At 37.7% G+C, this 23,339-nt stretch overlaps 1 protein-coding gene across 1 annotated transcript in view; it reads left to right on the forward strand.

Annotated features, from left to right (window-relative positions):
* Window positions 1-4,302: 4,302 nt before the first annotated feature.
* ATXN10 (ataxin 10) overlaps window positions 4,303-23,339 on the forward strand; it is a 95,276-nt gene continuing 76,239 nt past the window's right edge. The window contains exons 1-2 of the mRNA XM_010002969.1: window positions 4,303-4,490; window positions 7,429-7,511. Coding sequence (XP_010001271.1) covers window positions 4,303-4,490; window positions 7,429-7,511 — 271 coding nt within the window. The remainder of the gene's footprint in view (window positions 4,491-7,428; window positions 7,512-23,339) is intronic.

Raw genomic sequence — 23,339 nt, forward strand, 5'->3', positions numbered from 1 at the left:
TGCGCCCGCCGGTTCGTGCTGCCGCTTCCTTGCTCCCCTGGGGCTGTTTGTGTGGGACCCGGGGCTCGCCTGTGAAGGCCCGGGGCTGGGGCAGTGACCTGTCCTTTCTCCCCTCCTTTTCCTTGGGGTCTTGCGGTGACCGGTCAGCTGTGGCAGGCCCGGGGCAGGGAGGAAAGCTTCGTGTGGCTCAGTTGCAGGTGACATCAGGTGCCCTCCTAGACACAGGTTGACTGTAGCCATGGGAATAGCCGCTGTGGGGCAAAAAAGCCACAGTGTGCCCAGCAGAGCAGCCAGACATGAGTAAGATGTGTCCCTGTGGGGCCCTGCTGGGCGGCAGTGTCATGCCCATGTGAGGACAAGGCCTTGGGAGTGGGGTGGTGGTTGCAGGCCTTGATGGCTGAGGGCCCAGGCTGTGCAGCAGGACGGACTGCGGCAGCTTCCGTGAGAGGGAAGGTTGGGTGCCCCATAATAGCTTTAAGGTAGGGGTTTACTGGAGAAAGCAAGGGGCTGGTATGGCATATTGCTGTTCCGGTAAGGTTAGGGGGACCTCCTCAGTACTGAACTGCACTGTTGGCTTTGGTAGAGGCTGGGCATGCAGAGGTTCAGCTGTGTGACTGGGCTTACATTCTTCCTGGAAGGTGGGAAGTGCCATAGGTTGGTGGTGAAGCTTGTGCTCACTCCCAATAGTAGCTGTTAGGAGCTTATCATGCCTGTGAGAAAGAAAAAATAAAACTTTTAAAATAAGCATTAAAATGTTATGTTGTTGTGTTGTTGTTTTGTTTAATTCTCTATTTTTGTTGTAATCCACATTTGAAAGTCAGAGGGTGGGGTGAAGTTGTGCTTAAAAATACTGTCTTGTGATCTTTGTTGTATGTGTGAGACCTGGTGTCCACCTCAATTTCTCAGGAGAACCTATGCAAATTATGGGCTTACATGCTGATGCTTTCTCTGCCTTTTTTTTTGTTGTTTTTTTTGCCTTCCGCCCTGAAACGTCTGGTACTGTGTTTGACAGGGGTCTATATCTTCCCCCAAATAGCCAAATTTTGTGGATGCCGGTGGGCTGGAAGAGAGACACCCTAGTTGCGCTTCCAGAAGGACAAGGCTGTAGTGTTAACTTACATCCTACAGGACATGACACAGGGAATCTGAGAGCAACTTTGGCCATAAGTATCAACCGTGTAAAGCACTGTTGCTGGTGCTGTTGAACCAGAAGACAAAACCCAATGAGTGTTTAGTATTTGAAGTTGTGATATTTAGTGACAATCTTTTGTTTTTACATGGTCAGTGTTTATGGAATAAAAAATAAAATAAAACGTGAGTTTTAGTGGTCTGTAATTCAGAAGCAAATAAGGGAAGGAAAATAATGCTGCAACAAGACTGCAGCATGGAATTTGGGAGACTTGAATTGAGCTGTGTGCTTTACTCAGTACTTCAGTGGTTTTGAGCAGATGACCTGATTTTTTTATGCTTCCATCACTAATCTACAAAATGAAGAAAATGGCTTTCTTCTATTACCAGGAATATTGTGAAGATAAATACTTAAAAGGCTTTTAGGGACTTTAGTTTCAGCAGTGGAATTGTGTAAATACCTAAAACACTGCGTAGAAATAGAGAATTGCAAACTTCTGGATTTTTCACATAGTTATTGACTAATATAATGATTTTTGGAGCCCTGGTCCTTTCTATAGGATTATGTTAATGTTTTTAACTTTGTGGTCACTAGGATGTTATCCTGTACAGTTTCTGTTTTTAACAATCAAGCACTTAAGTCTTACAAGGAGTGACATTAATCTTCCTCTTGGCATGGATACATTAATTCTGACTCTTTGTTTTGACTTAACAGGAAATTGTGCATGTCTCTCTTGTCCAAGAGCTGCTGTATGCTTTTCTTCTTTGTCTATTGCTTTCAGAATACCTGATGCTGAAATGAAGGACAGGTGGCAGTAGCAAATGGTGAAGGTCCTGTCTTAGGTGACAAAACATAGGAAACAAGTTTGTGGAATATCCACAGAGCAGTTCTGAATGAATGTTAAGGCCTGCTTACAGTAGAAGGGATTTTTTAAATCTAAAAGCTACTTTACAGGCTCTTTGCTAGTTTTACAGATCAATATTTAATGCTTAGAGAACAAGTTATGAAAATAAAATATTTTTCTTTTCCAAAATGCATTTTAAATACTTGAAGATGCTGGTTTTATCTTATGTGAATCTGTGTCACAATGCTGGAAATAAGATCTAAAAAAAAAAAAAAAAAGTTGGAAAGCATTGCTGTGGAACAGTTACCTGAAATTACTCTTGATTGATTTCTTAATGTCAGGTAAACACTTCCTACTTTCCTTTCTAATTTGAGAACTTTGATTTTTGTGCAGAAGGATGATTTTAATTAAAATTTCTTTCTACTACACAGTCAAATTGCAATGAAAGCTGAAGTCCAAGAGTCTCATTTAATTTTTCTCTGAAGACAATCCTGCTTTACCAAACAGCCTTAAAGTAATTTCTTGTTTGTTGGGAATAACTTTTGTGTGTCCACTTGTCACGATCCGTGTTCTATTTTTTAATTTTCTGTTCTATTGTAGGAAGATATTTGATTTCTGCCCAGAAAGATCTGGCTTGAGCACATTAATTTTCTTTCATAGTGTGCAAGGCAGAGATTTGCAGTTCTGTCTCTCCTTGCTGGTATGTAAAAACGTGTATCACAGTCACAGTGAGGACAGGCATTTCCTTCTACCTCACATTTGTGAAGTACAGGCAAGAGCATAATCTTATTTTACTAGACACACTTAAGGGTTTTTTACTTTCAATCTAACATTAAGATAAATGTTGTCATAACACAGTATGTTTATGATACAGTGTCTGACTGAAACTTCTATTCTGCTGCATAATAACTTTGTAACGAGTAGAAATTTTCCAGGATAAGAATAACTTTAAGGTGTCCTTTTAATGGTGGAGTAACACAAACATGTAAAAGTACTTGTAGGTTTTTTCATTTCTGTTTTACCAATTTCAAGTAATTGAATGTTGTACAGCAGTATATGTCTTGCACTGACCACTGATTTCTGTATTTTGAAGTTGGGCCAAGAAATGACCAGTTTCATGTGATAATCCAACACACAGGCATAGTTTGTGTGTTGAATTATAAAGGAAACTGCAATTGGCTTGAGAGATTTCCTATTTTAGAATAATTTCAGTGTTTAGGAACTCAGCTGACTGACAGCTAATGGTCTTTATGGCATCTTCACTCAATAGAGAAAACACAGCTTTTGTGTGTTTGGAACAGGGCCTGGCTGTGCACTCTTTTACCAGACTTTGTTCATAGTTTAGGAGATCTCAACCTTATGTCTCAGATCCTAAGTTTCCTGTTTGGTCTTGAGTACATGACAAGTCTGTTTAACGTTCAAGGAAGCTGTGTCTGGATTTACACCCCCCCCCCCCCCCTTTTTTTTTTTTTTTTTTTACACCCCCCCCCCCCTTTTTATTTTTTTAACTGTGATCAGAAGTACTGCATCAGCACATTTAGTGAGCTTTCCTATAGCAATGCCTTAGACACTTTGGTGTGACTTCTTTTCACCAGCATGTAGTATCAAAACCAAGTTAGCAGTAGTGTTTGTGATGTGTTGCTCTCATCTCCTTTCTGAACATAAAATCAGGTGAGAGAGAGTATTTGAATAGCTGTAGTTTGGCAATATTGAGCGCATCTGTGTGACAGATCATCTGCAGGTGTGTGTGTTGGTAACATTGCTTTCCTAGGTCTTGATACTTTAAGTAGTGACATTGGGTAGTTTTCTGCTGAAGTAGGCAAAGTTGGCTTTCTCCCTTGGTTTTGGTTCACACACTTGAGAATTATGGTGTTCTTCACCAATCCTTCTCCCTCTGAAATTTGTGCCATGCTATTTTATAAAGGAGCTGCTGTTGCTGCCTTTTTCTTCTGAAACATCTAGTGCTAGGCATCTAAACTGTGTTCAATAATTAAATTAATTCCTGATCCTTAAAACAACGTGCAGTGTCATGTATGATCATGCTAGCTATATGAATTAGAGAGACTGTTTGCTTTTTTAGATTCCAAAGAGCTCTTGCAAAGCTGTAGAAATGCTAAGCCAACAGAACTCCTTCACAGCCCCTTTTCTGAAAAGGCTGGTGGACAATTGTGTGTGTATATTTTGCTTTCTACTTGAAAGACCTTAGTATACTAAGGATAATTACAGAAACATCTTTGGTTTTAGCATTATAAGTGTAACTGTCTTAATGTGATGCTTTTTGATAGTGCCAGTGCTTTTTGTTCACTACAAATTTATTTATTTCAGAGAAATGGCAGAAGAAGGTATATTTTGTGATCTCCTGGAAATCCTGATAAGTGCCTCAAGTGAAATTGAGCAGGCCTGCAAGGACTCCAATGAATTGGTAGATTTAGACACCTGCCTGCTGCTCATAGCAGAGTGTTTCAGATGTCTGAGGAATGCCTGTGTTGAGTGTGCCAAGAATCAACATGTCATGAGGTATAGTTATGATATCTTTTAACCCATATAAAAATACAACCTTCTGATGTTTTTTTGGTTTTATATAGAGATTCTTATTTTACACTGCTGTGTTACTTGATTTATTAACTGATACTTCCTGCTTGATGCAATCACTTCAAATGAAGTATGCAAAGAACAAAAATAGCTGATCTATTTGTAGGTCAGAGTTTGGGGCACTGCTGAATAATAGCACAAAGTGTTTGTATCCTTAGTACGAGTTGAATTATGCAAACATTATAAGCCTTTTCAAAGTCTGACTGTAAAGCTATCCTTTTTTCTCTTAATTTTTTTATAACAATAAGTAAATTGTCTTAATTATCAGTTACAGGATTAGTATGTTTTTTCAAGGCACATTCAGATCTGTCTGGCACTTGTGGCAAAGTATAGTGTGTAGAAATGTATATATCAACCGTGACACATATACAGGTAAACTGATATTAATGGATAATAAGAAGTGAACCTGGCTACTTAAGTGATTTAACCTCTCTTTTTTGCCCATGTCAGTTGCAATGCTGAAGGGATGCTTGGGATACAAACAGCTCTAGATACTGAGAACCTGGTACTACACCTTTTGTTTTTTAAATAAAACCAACAACAAACTGCCCCTGTCCCCAAGAACCCATAACAAACTAACCAACCAGAAAAACACAACATACCCAACCTGTTACAAGTTGGTTAGATTATGAAGAATTGTTGTGGAGTTGGGTTTCTTGGGACTTGTCAAATTTGGTTTATTAAACTAAATATAATTTTAACATGGGACAAAGTTGCGGCTTTCATGCTGGGGGCAGAATGTTGTTAATGCCACAAAAGTTGCAGGACATCTCATAGAAGGCATTATTTTTTAATAACATGAATCTGAATTCAGACTCTGACCTTTTTATTCTAGACAGGGCTAGCACTGGTGATCATGTTGTGGGTCAAGGAAATGATCTGACAGAAAATATATGTGCTTATTTATAATTTTTTTGCTGGGTGGAGGTTCAGCCAGACTGGGTTCCTTATGGTTACTTACTTTAGCTCCATAATGACTCATGTTAACAAAATGGGGGAACAGAATTGTGTGGCTGGGAGTTTTCAGTAGCCTGACAAATACAACCTCACTGTGGAAATCTCAATTCCATTAGAAAGTAAAAAACCCCTAGTTTTTACTTTCTAATGGAATTCAGATATCCAGCCTGCTTCTGAACAGAAATGTGCTTTGCACTGGTTACACCTCTATTGTGTACTTGTCCTCTCTAGCCAGTTTAGGAAGCTGGATGTGAAGAATTGTGCTTTCCTTTAGACTGCATGAGGAGGAAGGCCTGTGTGTATATTAAGTTCTGACCATGTTTGTAACAATGAAGGTCTCAGTTGAGTCACTGATTGGATTCTGTTTTGGCTTTGTAGCAGCATAACAATTTGTTCTCCTTTTAATACCTGACTGGGTGCTTTGAGCCTGCTCTATATTAGCCATATGTTTGTGTTGATTTTAAATGGTTGCTTCTTTAGGAACTAAATTTCCTGAATGATGAAAAGGTATGAATGGAAGGAAAATTATGTGCCTTTGATACTGCAGTGTGCAACATTCAGTTGTTAAAAAAAACAACAAGCCCCAAACCCCAAACTATAAATGGTTTTATCAAAATAAAAACTGTTTCTAGGAAAGAATGCAGAAAGTGTAAACACGTGGATTGCATAACAGCTTTTAAACAATTGGGGAATATGAAGCTTCGTTCCTTCTAGGGTCAGTTTTTTCCTTTGTGTGCTGTGAAGAAATTTGGGCTCTGAAGAAATAGGAAAAGTTTTTATTTTAATAGATTGTATGTATGCCTGTGTGTGTACTGTATATGTAGAAATGTACCTTTGGCTTCTCTTCTATGCTAGGACTTAATGGGAAAGAGCATATGTTTGTTTAGCAAACATCTACAGAAGACAATAATGCAGCATTCGTATGTGAGATTTTTTTAAGTAACTCATGCATGAGTTTGGAGGTTTGGTAGAGATGATGTTACTGTGTTACATTTCAGCCACTCTGTCTTGGCTGATCTCTTCTCAAAAAGCTTGACTAATTAAGTACTTATGAGTTAAAACCTGAAAATTTCATCCGTTGATACTGTATTCTTTGATTTTTTTATTATTTTTTTTTTACTCCTGTTGCATGCTCATTCAGGTATGTGTGTTGGCTGCCTCCAGGATGGCTTATCTTAGGCTGTAGAATTAATTTGGTGTTTTTTCTTCCAAATGGCTTCACTTATTATTTATCCTCAATTTTTTGATTTTTCCTCACTATCACCACATTTTTCTTGGTCCAAAAATGTTCAAGATCAGGTTAGATGGGGCTTTCAGCTACCTGGTCTGCTGGAAGATGTCCCTGCCTGTGGCAGGGACTGTAAAGGCCCTTCCAACCCAAACCCTACTGAGATTCTAATTATGATCCCTTCTCACTGAGAAAAAGATAATTGACTATCTGAGCTTCTCTGCTTCCCCTCCAAGAGTTTTGTATGCTTCCTTTTGAACTGACCCCATTGTTCATTTGATGTCAGAGACCAGTTACTTTATTGACATTTAAAATCTCAAAGTTTATTATTAATTAATGTACATTGCTAACTTTCCCTAAATACTTGAACTTCAAACAAAGCAAAGTTTTTACACAAATCATTTTAAACACCTGATTTAGAAGAATAGCAAAAAGAGAGGAAAGGGTATTTAGGTCTGAAGGTAGTGTCCAAGATTATACATATGCAGGCTAACATAGTAAACTTCCTTTTGCTTTTGATGGTAGTAGTGTGGCTACTGACTGTCAGGCACAGCTAAGTAGGGTAAACTGCTTTTTATTTCAGAGTTTCTGAAGATTTTAAAGACTTCAGTGAAAGGCCTTTTCTTTATATATTTCATATCAAGTGATTCTTTTTGTCTTTTCCCAATTTAATAATAGGAACTTGGGTCTCATCTCTACGTCTGTCCATTTGATCAAATTGCTTCATGGTATACAAATGAAAGAAGAATCGTTATTGACTGGTAAGGCTGTGGATTTTGATAAATATATAGCCTGCACTGTATATTTTTATGTAAGGAGTCTTGTGGTTGTCACTTTACTGATGCATTTTTTTGATAAATAAATGTTTCTTGAATTACAGTTAAGAATGGGGGGCTGGGGAGAGGGGGCACTCTTCTTATGCTGCTTGAAAAAAAATCTGGCCCCAAGCTAGTCCAATTGTATTTTTCCTCAACTGTTCCCTCTAGATTATTTAAGGAAAGATACATGGAGACTTATTTAAAATTAACCAGGATATTTGAATTGCGAAAAGGAAAACTTCCTGTAATACGTCCATTCCAAGTATGTTCTGCTGTTTTACTGTCTTTTTATTTGATCTACAGACATGATTAAATGAATTTTAATGACACTTGAAATTATTTATCTGATTCCAGGAAACAAATTTTGGCTGTGACTTTTTAAAAATTATTAAAAATATTTCATTTCTGTACTGTGGTTGCTGGTCAGTCTGCATAGTATCTACCAAGAGCTAAGTACTGATCTGACTAGTGTTCAGATTTCTTTAATGAGTTTTTTCTTTTCATGTGGTGCAGAAAAGATCTGGCTGTAGTATCCTTCCTCCATAATGGCAGTTATTGCTACTGATATCTACCAAACTCATTTCACTGGATAAGGTGTTTTCAGTAGTTCTCTTCACAAGATGGGTTTCCATGTGTGCACATATGGAGCTGGATACAGGGCACTGGACCCCAGTCTTTACTGTCTGTGGTTGCAGAGAGTAGGGAACATTTGGTTTCTTGTCACTTTTATTTCTTTTCACTCCCTTTACTTGGATGAGGTTTGAACTGAGTTCCTGTTGCTGCTTTTCTATAATTTTGTGAAAGAAATGAAACTACTGTCAAACAATAACTTGCCCTCAAACACCTCTATGAAGCTGGGAAAGAACAGTGAAGTCCAGGATACTGTTCTTCCTTTTGCTTCTATATTTGGCTCAAAATGAAGCCTTTCAGGCATATGGGGGTATTATGCTTAAGCCACATTCCCTCCTTCTCCCATTGCTGGAATGCTGCTTCAGGTAAGGATCACTGATGCTAGCATAGTCCTTCAGTGTGGGAGGACTAGAACTAAACCATGGAGGTGGCAAAAAAAGAGGGCTTGCTCAGTGACCATAAAGAGAAGGAACTGTTAGCACACACAAGTGATTCTCAATCTGTGTCATGGAGTTGGACAGGGAGAACTGGGAAAAGGCACGGAAGGCAAGAATGTCCCAGTCCCACAGTTGTGAGCTGCTTCGTAATCCAAGTAAGAGAAAAGAAGAAATGATGGGAACTAAAATGCTGGTTTTGTCCAGCCTGGCATTGTCCCTACCTAGGTGCTGGATAGCAGTGAGCTTGAAAGGCTGTCCTGGGAAAGGAGACTTCCCACCTTTCTCTTATTCAAAACATCAAGAATTACAGAGTGAGAATATCACCTTTTGGTGGTGCCTCCCAGCATATGAAGGAGAGTGATCAGGATGCACCTTGTTGGTTACATGTGTGGCCTGTGGTTCCCCCCTCAGTCTTGGGGCTGCTGACTAGTCCTTGATGGGTTGTCATATTCACGTGTGCTGTTCTTCTGCTTCTGGGATCTGAAGAAACAGCAGTGAATGTTACTCAGCAAAAAAGAGAGAGTGGAACCCAGTAATTTGGGTAACTGCTTCAGACTCCATTTCCTACCCAGCAGATGTTGTAAAATCTTATTATCACCACTGAACTTCCAGTGAGGCATTGACCAGAAAGCTTTTAACAGTATTTCAATAAGTGTTTTGTGACCATGACTCTACATAGGCATTCAACAAATGAGTTTGAATTATAACTTAAATTTTATATACAGACACAGAGTAGGTGGTTTGTTTGATGCTGTTGTAGTACTGATTTCATTGGGAAACATTTGTGATGATCATGGTTTAGCTATTCCATTTATGTTTAGTACAACCAAAAAAACAACTAGAAAAGAAAGTGTTTCTAATGTGTTGCTGAGTGATCTGGTGAACTTTGTTCTAAGTTAAATTAAGTTAGTGCCTAGAGCACCATCTCCTTGTCCTGGGTATGCCTCAGAAGTTAAAAGTTACATTTAACTGTATAGACTATTAATTGTACTTTCAAAAGCAAGGCAAATTGCTAAATTGGGCTTGGATAGCACTGTTGAAACAAAAGAAACCCATGAAATTAGTGAATGTTACTGTGTTTATTAAATATGTTTCTGCTTCCTGATTCTCCTTCTCACATTTCATATAGGAAATTGGGTCAGAAGGGTAGACTAGCATGTGCATTTTTTTCTAGCAGATAATTAGGTGTTAAGTGGAATATTTCAAGTTGTTGGATGTGTCCTGTTTCCTCTGTTAAATGGCTGCTTGGATTTGATGATCTCTCAGTGCCTGTTTATGTCCTTAAGGTATTTTCAATACCTTTATGTTACTTCCATAGCAACAAAATACAGGGATAAAGAGGTAAAGTGGTATTGCACAGTGAAAACCACTAATGTTTAAGTTCAGGTCCCTGTGAAAAATTCCCAGAGCAAATAATTGTAGGCTAAATAAATTTCAAGTTGCACCATTATAGTATTTATGAAGAAGAGATATTGAAAATTCTTTATGCATCTTGGTAACTGTTAAGACTGGTAAATCTCTGAGTGGTGTGGTAATTTTTGTAAGAAATTTCAGTGTAGTACAATTTGTAATGGATAAAGCAAAAAATGAAATAAGTATATAGTCTCTGGCCACTATTGTGACCAGTGTGGTGGTTTTAATAGAGGGGACAAACTGCCTTTCCTAGCAATATATTAGTGATCAAAGCAGCAAAAAAGGAGGTTCTGTGCAAAGTGATGCGATTAAAACTGTTGGTAAGATTTGTTCAATTAAATCCAGACTCCTTTGCATCTGCTTTGTTAGGATAAATACTTTTTTAATAGTTTATTTTAGGCCCAAGTGTTATACATGTAACTTAGCTTCTTAATTCACTATATTTTCTGAAACAACTTTACTGAAATTTTTTGGTTTATCTCTTTTTTTCATACTCTAAAAAGTTAGATTGATTCCTGTATGCTTGTAATGTACTTGTCCCAGCCAGCTGTGGAAAAGCTATTTTCTTTAGAGTACCTGATATGCCATGAAGGCAATAGGCCAGTAAACCTGAACATGAGTTATTATGTCTGTCCTGGAATAGTTCTTCAAAGCATACATTTAAAAATACCTAGTATTAGTATTTAAAAATACCTAGTACCTATTTAAAAATACCTAGATACATTTAAAAATAACTAGTTAATTCATACATGTGGCACATAAAGATGGTCCAACGCCACCTGCAAGTTAGTCATCCCTGTAATAATCTTTCTTTTTAATACTCACATTAAAAGAACATTTTTTGGCCTTTCCCATATGGTGTTGTTACAGGTAGCTGTTTGTCCCCACTCTTCCTCCCTTCTTACTTTGCAAGTTAGTTGCATGCCATAGCTTACTTACTCTTCTTGTAATTGCTTACAATAGATGGTTTTCTTGAGCAATTCATATTCTGTAATACTTAGGGAAGGGAACCTGCTCTAAGGAGTTGCACAGTGAAAGCCAACAGGTAAGATGAGTGTAGTGGGTTGATGGACAGTGATGTTTAACAATTTGTGGTCCTTCTTTTGGGCAGCATCAAGACTGATCTGTATCAGATAAGTCATACCTACTGGTAAATGTACTCTTATTTTCTAATTGCTGCAGAAGACCTCCCTCCCTCTCTCAGCAAGAGGTAGAACTTCCAAGTCAGCTAGAGAAAAATTCAAGTGCTACACTGCTTGGACAGTATCTGAAAACTGGACTTCACCTCAGTGTTCTTAAAACTATGCATACTGAAAATCTAGGAAATGTGTGATTGTGTAAGGAAACACTTAACATTTTAGATTACAGAATTTGGATATTCTTGTGGGAAGACAGAAGATGACAAATTCAGCACCTCTCTCCCCGGTTCAGAATTAATTTGAATAGGGATTGAAGATGCAGGAATTCTGTGAACTCTTGTGGAAATGCAACATACAAGAAGGTCCATTATGTTTCTTTGTGAACTGTTTTGAGACCACAGTCTTCCAACAAATAGCTCATGAGATACTCAGATTTTTACTTTGAGTCTTAGGAAAAAAACTTAATCTCTGCAGAATATAGATTTAATGGAATTTTCTTAGTATCCTCTCCATATTTCCTTTATTTAGTTATTTTTAATAAATAAATTTTTAAAAGCCTCATCATAGCAAACTCTTTTTTTTTTTTTTTTTTTACTGTGGGTACAAAGGCCAAGAACACTTGCCAGAGGAGCAGGCTTATGAAGCTGCCAGATGAACTTTAACTGAACTTAAAGCAAACCCAGATCTCTTTAAGAGTTAAGAAGTAGTTCAGTATGTGAAGGGTTGTAGCAGACATAGGAGATATCCTTGTCAGAAGCCCAAGCAGAAGATCTCCTTCACTTCATAGCATATGTCTTGGTTTGGTTGTGGGGCTGCTGTTTTGTTTGGGTTTTTTGTTTTTGTTTTTTCCCTTTTTCCTATGGTAAACCTTAAGCTTTTCTGCAGAATCTAGCAGGCCTTTGGGAAGGTACATTGAGGTTTGTCAAGATGATGGATCTTTAGATTCCAGAGTGTGAGATCTGGATTTAGGATTCACCTCTGAAATCTTGAAAAAACGAAACAGGTTGTTGTTTTTTTTCCTCCTTAATAAATTGCAGTGAAGCAAGTTTTTGAAGCAAGCTTATGTTCAGTAGACTGTGTCCCATCTGATCCTTTCATTGACTCCTAACCCCCACCCCATGCTAGACAGAAGGTGCTTTAATCTTTTTTGTTTGTAAATAGATCTCAAACCTTTCACCGCTTCAAAATATTGCCGATGTTGAAGAATGTGCTTTGAATTCCAACATAATTGCTTAAAAAGTATTTATCTGCCAACATACTTTTCTCTCCTTCGGGATGAAAAGGCATTGAATGCCTGAGAGCTGCCCTGTGTGGGACAATCTGTTGTTCAAGTTCTCTGAATGAGTTGATTGTCCTCTCTGAGCAGACCTGAGTGCAACTGCACTGTATCAGCTGCAGATCAATACCAGGCTGTTTGTGTTGCCTGAGAGATGCTCTGAGCATTGCGCCAGCATTCCTCAGTTTCAGGCTGCTGGCCATACTTGGGCTAGCTTTAGACCAAGCAGCTTTGGTATCCTTATGGTTATGCTGTGCTGATGCCATGCCTGTTAAGGTTTTAGGGTTTTAACCAACCAGGGAAAGCTGCATAAACATGCATTAATGGGAGAGTGCTAACAGCATGTGTTGAAGTTGAGGGTGCATCTGGAGATCTTGATCAAAATCAGTGTCCAGATGGGCTAGCTGTTGCACAAAGGTCGTTTGCTGCTCTTAACATTATGAAGTCCAGAAACATTGCATAAATTATAGTGGATGATAAGCTTGAATCCTTGAACAGGAATGTAACTTTGCTTCCAATTCTCTAAAAAGTGTTCAAATGTGGTTGAACTGCTACAGATACTCTATTCAGAACGGAACTTAAAACATTCCTTTAAAAGCAGTGATGAAAGATGACTCTATGTAGATTTTTTTAATACTCTGCTTATTATAGAAACTGGAGCATTTTCTGGTAGGATGTTTGGCAACATGAATATCATATGTTTAACACCTGTTTTCACCTCCTTTCTTGAGAGAGGATGTGTGGGAAAATACGGAATATCTTGGTTTAAACTTTTAAAAATTACTCCAAATGCCATGCACAAGGGAGCTATAAAGAAATGTTTCTTGTTTTTGAGCAGAAGATGAGAAAGCCTGTGATACTCTTCAGGTAAAGATGACCACAATGAATCTGAAACTCTTCAGCACTTTTTTTAAATTTATTTTTTTATTTAGGGTGTGTGTGCTTCAAAAATAAAAGGTAAGGAACCTAGGCTATACATAGCTTCCAGCAATTACATTTCTTGCAAAAGCCAGATGAGATGAAAGCATTTAATCTTTGAACTAACAAACAAAAAACTTTCTCTTAAGATCTGCAGGACTAGAGCATCACATAATTGAGTAAGGAAGAATACTTGATTTCTTTGTAAATTCCTTAAGGAGAAGACATGTTCTGTTAAAAAGCCACTGAATCATAAGCTGTAGGATTTCATGTAGTACTAGAAAATCATGCTGACATTTCTTTGTGAAATCCCTTAAAAGAAATTAAGAAGAGGAGATAAGAAGTTCCTGGGAGCTGACCCAGGTGAAAAGTTGTTAATTCAAAGTAATTTTCAAGGATTTACAGTGAAGGAGGTATTTAATCAAATGGTTTTGTTTTCCTGAAGAATCTGAGTAAACCAGGGACCTTTGAGTTGTTATGTTTGCAAAAGTATTCCTGAAGACAAAAATGAATGAATACACATTAACTGACTCAATTGATATCTACTTCCTCAAGAGAGGCTAGGAGAAATAAACCTTTCAGTTATGTCTTCACTCGGTGCAAGGAAGCACAAAATATTTCTTTGCTCTGACCTGTTCCTAGTTCTGCACTCAACCAATTGCAAATTGGAGTTGCACTGGAAAACAGAGACTGGTGAATTTTGAGGGTATGGAAAAGCAGGGGAAGGTGACTTTCTCAAACCTGATGAAGAACTAAATTATTTCCCCCTTTTTTTTTTTTAAATTTAAATGGACACCCATTAACAGTTTCTTGATTCTTGTCAATATTTATCTATCTATTTATATATTTTCTTCTAGAAGGCATTGGCAACAGCAGCACTGTTACTTTTGGTCTCATTAAAAATATTACATCTTGGCAATAGGAAAATAAGCCTGAAGTAAATACTTGAATCTTTTCAGAATGCATCTGAGTGGTACCTTTGCAGAACCAGTTAGCTTGAAAATTAGGGTATTTAGTGCTTACTTACTGGCACAGGAGTCTTAACTGTCTATGTTCTGTTTTTAATACTGTACCTTACCATTTGGAATGACTGGTCATTCAGCAGTGTAATTTAAATTAACAAGAAGGAGAAACAGAGTGGTCAACTATGGAAACTAAGTATTCTTTTAATATATGTCAGTATTGACTGATGGAGTCTCTCCAATTTTGTTTTGCTCTTTTATTTCCTGTTCAGTATCTTTCATGTTTCAATTCCAGTAACTGAAGGGGCTACAGGAAAGGAGGGGAGGGACATTTTACAAAGGCTTCTAGTGAGAGAACAAAGGGTAATAGATTAAAATTGGAAGAGGGGAGATTGAGGTTAGATATTAGGAAGAAATTATTCACTGTGAGCATGGTGAGACACTGGAACAGTTTGTCCAGGGAAGTTGTGGATGCCCCATCCCTGGAAGTGTTCAGCGGAAGGTTGGATGGGACACTGAGCAACCTGGTCTGTTGGGAGGTGTCCGGGCCCATGTAGGGGGTTTGGAACTAGATGATCTTTAAGGTCCCTTCCAACCCAAACCACTCTATGATTCTTTAAAAAACTTGAATTCTGCTTTCACTGTGTTTTGTGCTTTTTTTTTTTTTTTTTTTAAATAGTTCTCTAGTTATGTTGCACCAAATGGTTTAATTTCTAAAATACTGCTTGTGTCTTATATGTGAAAAATAAATATTTTAAAATATACCTGAAAAGTGTGATGGATCAGTAATTTTACTAGACAGACATCATAGCAGGGTGAATATTCAGAGCTCCCCCAGTGCATTTGGGAAACCATGGCTAAGTTTACTGCCTATAAGCAGTCTGAACAAGTGGCTCCACACAGGCTTGGTTATGTGGATTTGATTGTAATATAACTACATTAAGATGTCACTTTCAAATTGTATCCTGGAGACTCTCAGACAGAACGGCTGCTAAATTTAAACCAACAGGACTAAGGAAGGAAAGTGAATCCTTCCTCTCTTCCCACATTAGTACCCTCTATATTTATCTCTGGAGGAGGAGGCAAACTCTTCGCCTGGAGGTGTTTTATTTGGGGTTTTGTTGTTGTTGATTTCTTTTGTGGTGTTTGTTGTTTTTTTTTTGTAACAAAGTACTGTAAACTGTTGTGCTGTAGATTTGTTTTGTGAGTCGTATGTTATGTACTGATTTACATGGGATGAGAGAGTAAGCAGTTACAAAGCTTAAACTATTTTACTTGTACTGACTCAAAACATCATGAACTGTTAATAGGTGACATTTGTCTGTTTAGGTTCCTCTTCCTAAGAGGGAGGAAGTGGGAGAGATCGGTTTCTGAATGGACCCACAGCCCATGGGGTTAATTCCCAAAAAGCACCATGAAGAGAGCATGCCTCAGTTGCTTGGAGGAAAAGAAAATTTAAAAATCTTGGCCTCCATTTATTTTTGTATTTGGGGTTTCCTTTTGCTTGCTGTTAGCATAATTAAACTACTTACATTTTACAGTTTAAATAAACCAGATGCTAATTTAAACAGACTTTTTTAGCCATATAAATAAGGGACAGCCCTGATCTTAAGAATTGCCAGTTTCCATGTGTGATCTTTGCTTTGTCCGTCTAGGCTCTTTGTATGAGGGACTGGTGCCAGTACTTTGCTGCCACTGTTAAAGTAAAAACTATAATTACATTGTCAAAATAATATTTATAGTATTTTCAGGGAATAATTGTGGGACTGTGACGAATATATTATACTCATCAAACTTTTATGTAAACATAAGCATGAGTTTTTTATTTGAGTTATTGGTGTTGTTTTTGGCTTTTGTGTTTTTCCAATCTGTAAAAATAATATTAAGATTTTCATGGTCTTTGTAGCATTTGCAGAGTGTATGCCCTAACAGTCAGTTGATACAGTATCTGGTAGAAGTAAACTGCTATTTGCACTTGTATTGGGATTTTGGTTTTGTGTTTCCAAAGCTTAGGGAAGTCCTGTTTTTTTTTTTTTAGTTTTGCTATCCCCTAATTTTTGTAGCTCAGAGCATTTTACTACTTTAACAAATAGGGAGGTTTTAAGTAATTAGTTTGTTCTCTTGGTACCATTTGCGGCGGTTTGGAGTTTTTTTGTTCCTTTGTGTTAAGCTCATTAGGCTTTTTTTTTTTTTTGTTCATTTATTTATTTGAAAGTAAATCTGAGTGCTTTCAAAAGGTTACTGTTAGCTTCTCCCAAAAGCTCCTATACTAAGGAGCAAGGACTACATTTTCCAACACTAGGCAGTTGCTCCTTTGCTAATTAATGGTATACATAGGACTTAGGCACTCTTGCTCCTGATTGATGGTAATTTACCAAGTGTAAAAATACTGGAATCCTGCTCTATTCTGAGGTTTTAAAGTTAGCACTGCTCTGATTGTGCTGTGTTTTGGTGAATATTGTCATAAGTCTTTAATGAGCTGTTTTCATAACATGTATGGTAAGGATTACAGCAGTGAAAACTTTACCCTTCCTAAGTATGTCAACCTGATGCCACCTTCTTTTCTTGTGTTCCTCATAGTTTGGTCCAAAATCCATTAAAGGCTGTGGGAAGATTGATTTCAGTGGGGTTTGTTTTTTGTTTGGGTGTTTTTTACACCTCTTCTAGCCATCTACAGAAGGAAAAGAGCCAAGCTGAGCTAAGGTGAATCACACTGATTAATTACTCTGAGTCTGCAAACACTGAATTAATTCTGTTCAGCTCATGTGTGTAGTATTGCCCCTGTCTGCAGGGGTTAATTCTTACCCCGTGTACTGAGACTCCCACGCTGAATCTTGCACAATGTGTACAGGCACAACTATCTGTGCATTGCTGCTGTTCTCCTGGAGGGGTTGGGGTGCTTTTTTTTTCACAGTTGTGCCCTGCATGGCTAGTACAGTAAACTATATTTATGTGATACAGCAGTTGCTGTACTTTTGGGTAAATGCCACTGTTAGCTATTGTTTTCAGCCTGACACAGCTGTGTTTGCACACATGGCTTGGCTGTGACTTCTGGTGTTAATACAGAAACTTTACACATGCCTTAATTTCTTTTTATTATTTCATAACATTCCACAGTGGAATGAAGTTTGAGGAGATTAAGTTCAGAACCACTGAAGAAGGGCCGCTTTAGGACCAGAGATGCTATTTAAATACAACATATACTTAAGTTAATGGGGTGGGGGGTGGATGTGGGGGAAGGGCAGTAGTATTGGGGCTTCCAGCTTGAAAATAAAAGCTGAAGGAGGGCCTGCATCATCATTACTAGACACTTTACACCACAGGCAAATGTAAGTCTTGCATCTAAATACAGCAAGCTCTGGCTTTCTGTTTACCTCTTGTTAGTCCTATGGAAGATTGTTACACTTCCTCCCCTCTTACTTAAAAACCATTTCCTAACTCCAGTTGAAGTGTCCTACCATGTTTGAATCCTTTTCTTCTAGATAGTATTTTTTTTTGGTACTTTGGGTTTTATTCCCCACTTGAGTCCTGTTGCTTCTGCAGAGACTGACTGATTTAAGCTGTGCTGAGCTGAATTGCTTTACTTAACGTGATCTATGAGTATAAAAATGTATTATTACAGCGGCTTGTTGAAGTACAGCTTGAACTAGAGACTGGATCCTGCCTAGCAATGTTCACCTGTCTGATGCTATTCACATGGATGGCACTGGAAGCAGACTTTGGAGTAGTGACAAAAAAAGCTGGTGCTTTCCAATTGTTGGGTGTTTGTTGCCCTTTCCATAAAACTCACGGGGGGGGGGAAAAATTGATTGCTGTACTGTGAGACAGACATGATAACTGTCTCAAGAGTGTAGTCAATGTAAATCATTCTGCTCCTTTTAGGAGAGAGACTAACCTGAGCTAATACCCTAAGTTGTAAAAATCTGTAGATCAGTCGGCTGCCTTATAGAGTTCACTTTTCTAGTTGCTGATACTGCTTTTAAGCAGTGTGTATAGCTGTTTTGCTTTTTTTCTTGTTCCTGCAATTTGGAGGCTTTCTAGTACAGCCTGCCAAGTTGTTGCTGATTTATGACACATGCACAGTGGTTTTATAATGTGGACTGATATCCACTTGGAGCACAAAGGAAATGGGAGTTTGCTGATGTCTAATTAGAATGGTTTCTGGTTACTTTGGTTGAGGCTTGAAAAGAAACAGTAATGCCTATATTTCTGTGGAGCTTTAAATATAGTGTTCCTTAAGGCCTTTCCTTCCTTCCTTCCTTCCAATTTCTTTACCATCCCTTACCCTAGCAATAAATAAACTCAACAAGATTCATAATGAGGCAGGTTCCTAATCTATATAAATATATGTGAATCTAAACTTGCAGAAATAGCTGTAGATTTAAGATGGTGGCCTTTGATTGACTGTAAAGGTGTGGAGAAAAAAAATATCTGGTCTATTATGGATTGAAAATTTGTTGCCTGTCTTTTTTTTTTAATGAAAAGGCTGTGTTTTTACTTTGCTCTGAAATTTTGTACAGAATCAGCAGCTGCACAGGGCAGCTCTGGTATGATCAGGGCTGTGGTAATTCTGATCATCTTACCTTGCTGCAGCTGCTTGATGGCTGTTTCTAGCTTCCCTCTACATGAAAGGCAGGAAGAGGAGCTAGTCTTTATCTCATAACCTGTTGCTACTCTTTGGCCAGGAAAAAACAAGTATCCATCAGGTTTGATATTATTTGATGTCCATAATAGATCCTGTGGTTATTGGCAATGATGGGCATAGTGCAGGTCACATGATTTTTCCTTGTCTTATGACTGATGGAAGAGAAGGAAGAGAAGACATAAAGGATAAATAATTGTAAAGATTACATTTTGTTCTTACAGGTTATGACCAGATCTAGGTTGTTTTTGTTTTTCCCAGCAGGAGCATCATGATAATAAGATCAAGGGGGGAAGAATGCAGCAAACAAACCTTTTAATGCAAAAGTCTTCGTAAAGAGAGAGCACCCTAAATTTAAAGTGGGGAGAAGAAGCTTAGCTATTTTCACGTGCTGAGAGCATATGCCCCTAATAAAGGGTCTTCCACAGAGGCACAAGAGGTACTGTAGTTCTTCCTCCAGGGAAGGTGAAGTTGGAAGTGGGTGGAAAGGAGCTGGAGGAAGATCCAAGCAAAGAGAATAAAGGCAGCTGCTTGTCTTTGGGTAAACTGTCACCTGTTTGGATCAAAATCCAAATTGTAATTATGTAAAAGTTCACCATGGCATTCTTCCAACCTTGTGTGTATTGTTGCCATGACACAGCTTCTAGACTCTCCTCTTACCTGAGCATTGTTCTGTTGGAAAAGCAGGGGTCTGTCTGTAACAGTGGCTTTCCAGCACAAGCTACCAGAATTTTTTCCCGTTCTGCAATATCCATTTTACTAGCAGGTTTGGGCTGGGATAGAAATGCCTCATGCCCACCCTTCACTTTTCAGTTAGAATTTTAGGGATTATTGCCAGTGTAGAAAGGAGAAGTTACAAGATTTGTATCAGGTGAACATCAAGGTGTTTCCCTTTCTTCCATGCTCTGGACATACATTGTGTGATATGGAAGGGAGTATAGGACAGAAGTGAGAAGAAGCAAGCTGCCTTTATAGATATAAAAAATAATAAAAATAAGTAGCAATGCCAAAAACCAGATGTTGAAACTGTTGCTGTATATTTACATGGATATGCAAGCAAAAGTACTAAATAAAAGTTTACTTGTTGATCTCTGTCTCCTGCAAAAGGACCGTGATCCCTTACTGGCTAGATACAGGATAGAAATGATCCAAGTAGGGGGAAGTAAAAAAAAAAAAAGTCTGGTATCCTTTCCACAAACTTCAAGAAAAAGATTATTTGCTTTTCTGGGGAAAATATAAGCACTTCAGTGGAAATTTTGGTTTAAATGAAACAACATCCACAGTATGCCATCAAAAATAATTAGAGAAATTTGCTCATAATCTTGGTTAGTGTTGTACATGTTAATAATTTTTTAGACCTGTACAAAGTATCATGTACTAGCATGTCATATGGTTAGATACCATGAATAACACATAGTGGGTGGCCAGTCGTTTTTTGTTATTTTTCTTGGTTTCCTGGCATGATTTAGGTCCAGGTTGAGACTCCCCAGTACTTGAAACTTGCTGATTTTGCTAGAGCAAGGTCTTTATGCAGACATTGTCTGGTAGATTTGGGCTCAATTTTTAGGTTGATGCAAGACAAAGGTTTTACATTCTAATGCATGCAGGAAACTTAAAAATGCAGTTCCCAAGTCTACAAGCACTTGTGTTCTACTTCACACAGGAGAGTAATGTCAGGCATGTGTTTTTGCTACTTGTGGGGATACAGGCATCCCATTTGTTATGCCTTTGGACTTTAATAGATAATTTATTAAAGACATGAACAAACTTATGATGTGTACTTTCTAAAAATAGAATTATGCAATTAGAATACCAGAAGATAACAAGAATGGTGCTGTTAACTGTATTTAATAAGCATTGCTAAGGCTATGTGAATTGGTATCAGTATGAAACTGATCTCATGTCAGACACTGGGTTGTCAAACTCCTTTCCTAGTAAATGCACAAATGAAATTTTTTTATTTCCCATTATGAGATCTCATTAGAACTTAATTTCCCTCAGAGGCTAACTTGATGAGCAGTCTGATGGTTTATTCCAATCTATTTGTAATTCTGTGTTTTTAATAGTGTGGTTGGGATTTTTCTTGCCTTTGAGCCAAATTCTCCTTTTTTTTTAGTAAGAACAAAGGGTTGATATTTTGCCTAGACAGTTATTTGTGAAGGGAAGACAAAAAAAAAAAAAAGGGTTACTTTCTTTTGGAGGTAGAGGAGATGAGGAGTGGGAACAGAACCTTATTAAACACAACATTCTTGGTATTCCACAGATGGTAAAAATGGGTTACTGGTCTGCACTGCAGCAAGTGCAGTATAATCAAAGTGGAAATACAATCAGTAGCTAGACGTTAATTTTATTTACAGAAATAAAATGCTAAGCACTATTTTAATAACTTTAAATGTCAGAGCCTATATATGTATTGTACATTCAATTTGAGTAGTCTAGACAGACTGTTTTCCAAGGAAAATAAATTTTCATCAGTATTTGCGGTATGATTCATGGTGGTGAAGAGGCAAATAACTCTTTTTATGACTGGAAGTTGCTTTAACTTGCAGCCACAAGGAAGCAAGTCGATGACCGGATGATAGTGGTGGAAAGTAACATTTTAGAGTAATAGAGGTCTATACCTTCTGCTGAGTAGAAGGTTTTATTTTTCCAGGGATGGCAAAAAATCACAAAACATTCTGCTGTTGTTTATAAACAACCAAAGGTGGTCTGCGTGATGTCTGCAGTCCCCAGTTTAGATTTGCAAAGTTCACAGGTGGCTTAAAAGGTGCACAGGCTGTTGGGAGGCTGTGATTTGGTCTAAGCAGTTGTAAACCTTTGTGCATTCCCCCGTTGTAGAGGGGGCACACCAGCTATATCTTTCATGCATAGTTAATGGTTAGCAAAGCATTAAAGAGAGATATGGAAGTTTTCTAGCCTTGTGTTTGCAGTCTGGCAAGTGATGTTGTACTGCTTCATACATGGTTTGGTTGGGTTTATTTTATCTGTCCTTAACTCCAGTAAAGGCAAAGGATTGTATTTATAACTCTGTGCTGTCTGCCTCAAATAAAAATAATGCAGATCTTTTCTTCCAAGTATTGTAAGTCTCTGCAACTGAGGTAAAGGTTTTTCAAAGTATGTGGTGAGCAAGTTCAGAGGCTTCTGTTCTTGACTAGACAAACTGCAGTAGGAATTTGAAAGATAAGTCTAATTATCCACCAGGAAAAAACTCATGTTCTTTAAGGAGGACATAAAAATGTGTATGAATATAAACATTTAACATACACTACAGCAAAACATGTTGCATAAAAACATAGTGGTTGTGTGTAGCAATCTAATAATGAAATATGATGGGAGTGAAATTGCAGTTAATCTTGTTGACACAAGCTTACCAGCAAGAAACTCTTCTAACTATAAGAACTTCTAACTCTTCTTACTATAAGAACTTAAATTTATTTTTTTTAAGTACTATCACCTAATAATGTGGAGCAGAGGGAAATAATGTATTACATTTAAAAAAAATTAATGGTTAAAATCTTTGTCCAAATAACTTCAAGGATTTAAGTTTTCATCTAATACAAAATCTGATTCAGCAAATGATACTGTGTGAAATAACGTCTTTGTGAGGAGCTTAGTGAAAAGTTCCATGTCCATCTATCTGGGTAGTACTGCAGTATAACAATTAAAAGTGTGCGTTAGAGCTTGGTTCATGTGGTGTAATGTAATGTGTGGTCATAAGAGTTTGAAAAGAACAAGTGGAGCTGTGATATTGAAGGTACTGAAGGTACTGAGTGCATTTAAGCCTTCCATCAGGCAGGGCCAGAGAGTAATACCAGCTGCCTCACCTTTTGCATGAGTGGCATTGAGTCACTCTAAAAGATCAGTTTACATGTAGACAAACATTTGGGTACCAAAATTCATTAGGAAAATAAGCAGTGTTTCCCCTTGTACACATTGCCCTGTTGTAAAAGGTTATTTTTGTATAACCTAGAAAATAATTTGTAACCCATTGCAGGCTCATTGTGAAGGTAACATGTAATCTGAGTATTTGCATTTGCTAAAGAACATCCTGCTTTTGTAGGAACCATTGGAATCTCAAGGGGGGAGGGGAATTTCTTCAGCTCTAGGGTTGATCTGTGTATCAGAAGTTACATCTTAGTACATGTAATTTCACAGTGGTTGACCATCAGGCTAAAAATAGTTTTGTTGACCACACACAGTGTAACATTCTTTAAATTAAAATTTAGCTGTGCCAATAGCTACATAATTATTTGTTAAAGTCAGTGCTTAGAGACACCAGCAGCTAGGGGGTGGACTTAAGATGACCTAAGTCTTATGGAAAAGATACATTTTTATAATTTTATGAGTAGTATTT

This window comes from Chaetura pelagica, unplaced genomic scaffold (assembly GCF_000747805.2).
Source record: "Chaetura pelagica isolate M959 unplaced genomic scaffold, ChaPel_1.0 scaffold117, whole genome shotgun sequence".
Lineage (NCBI taxonomy): Eukaryota > Metazoa > Chordata > Aves > Apodiformes > Apodidae > Chaetura > Chaetura pelagica.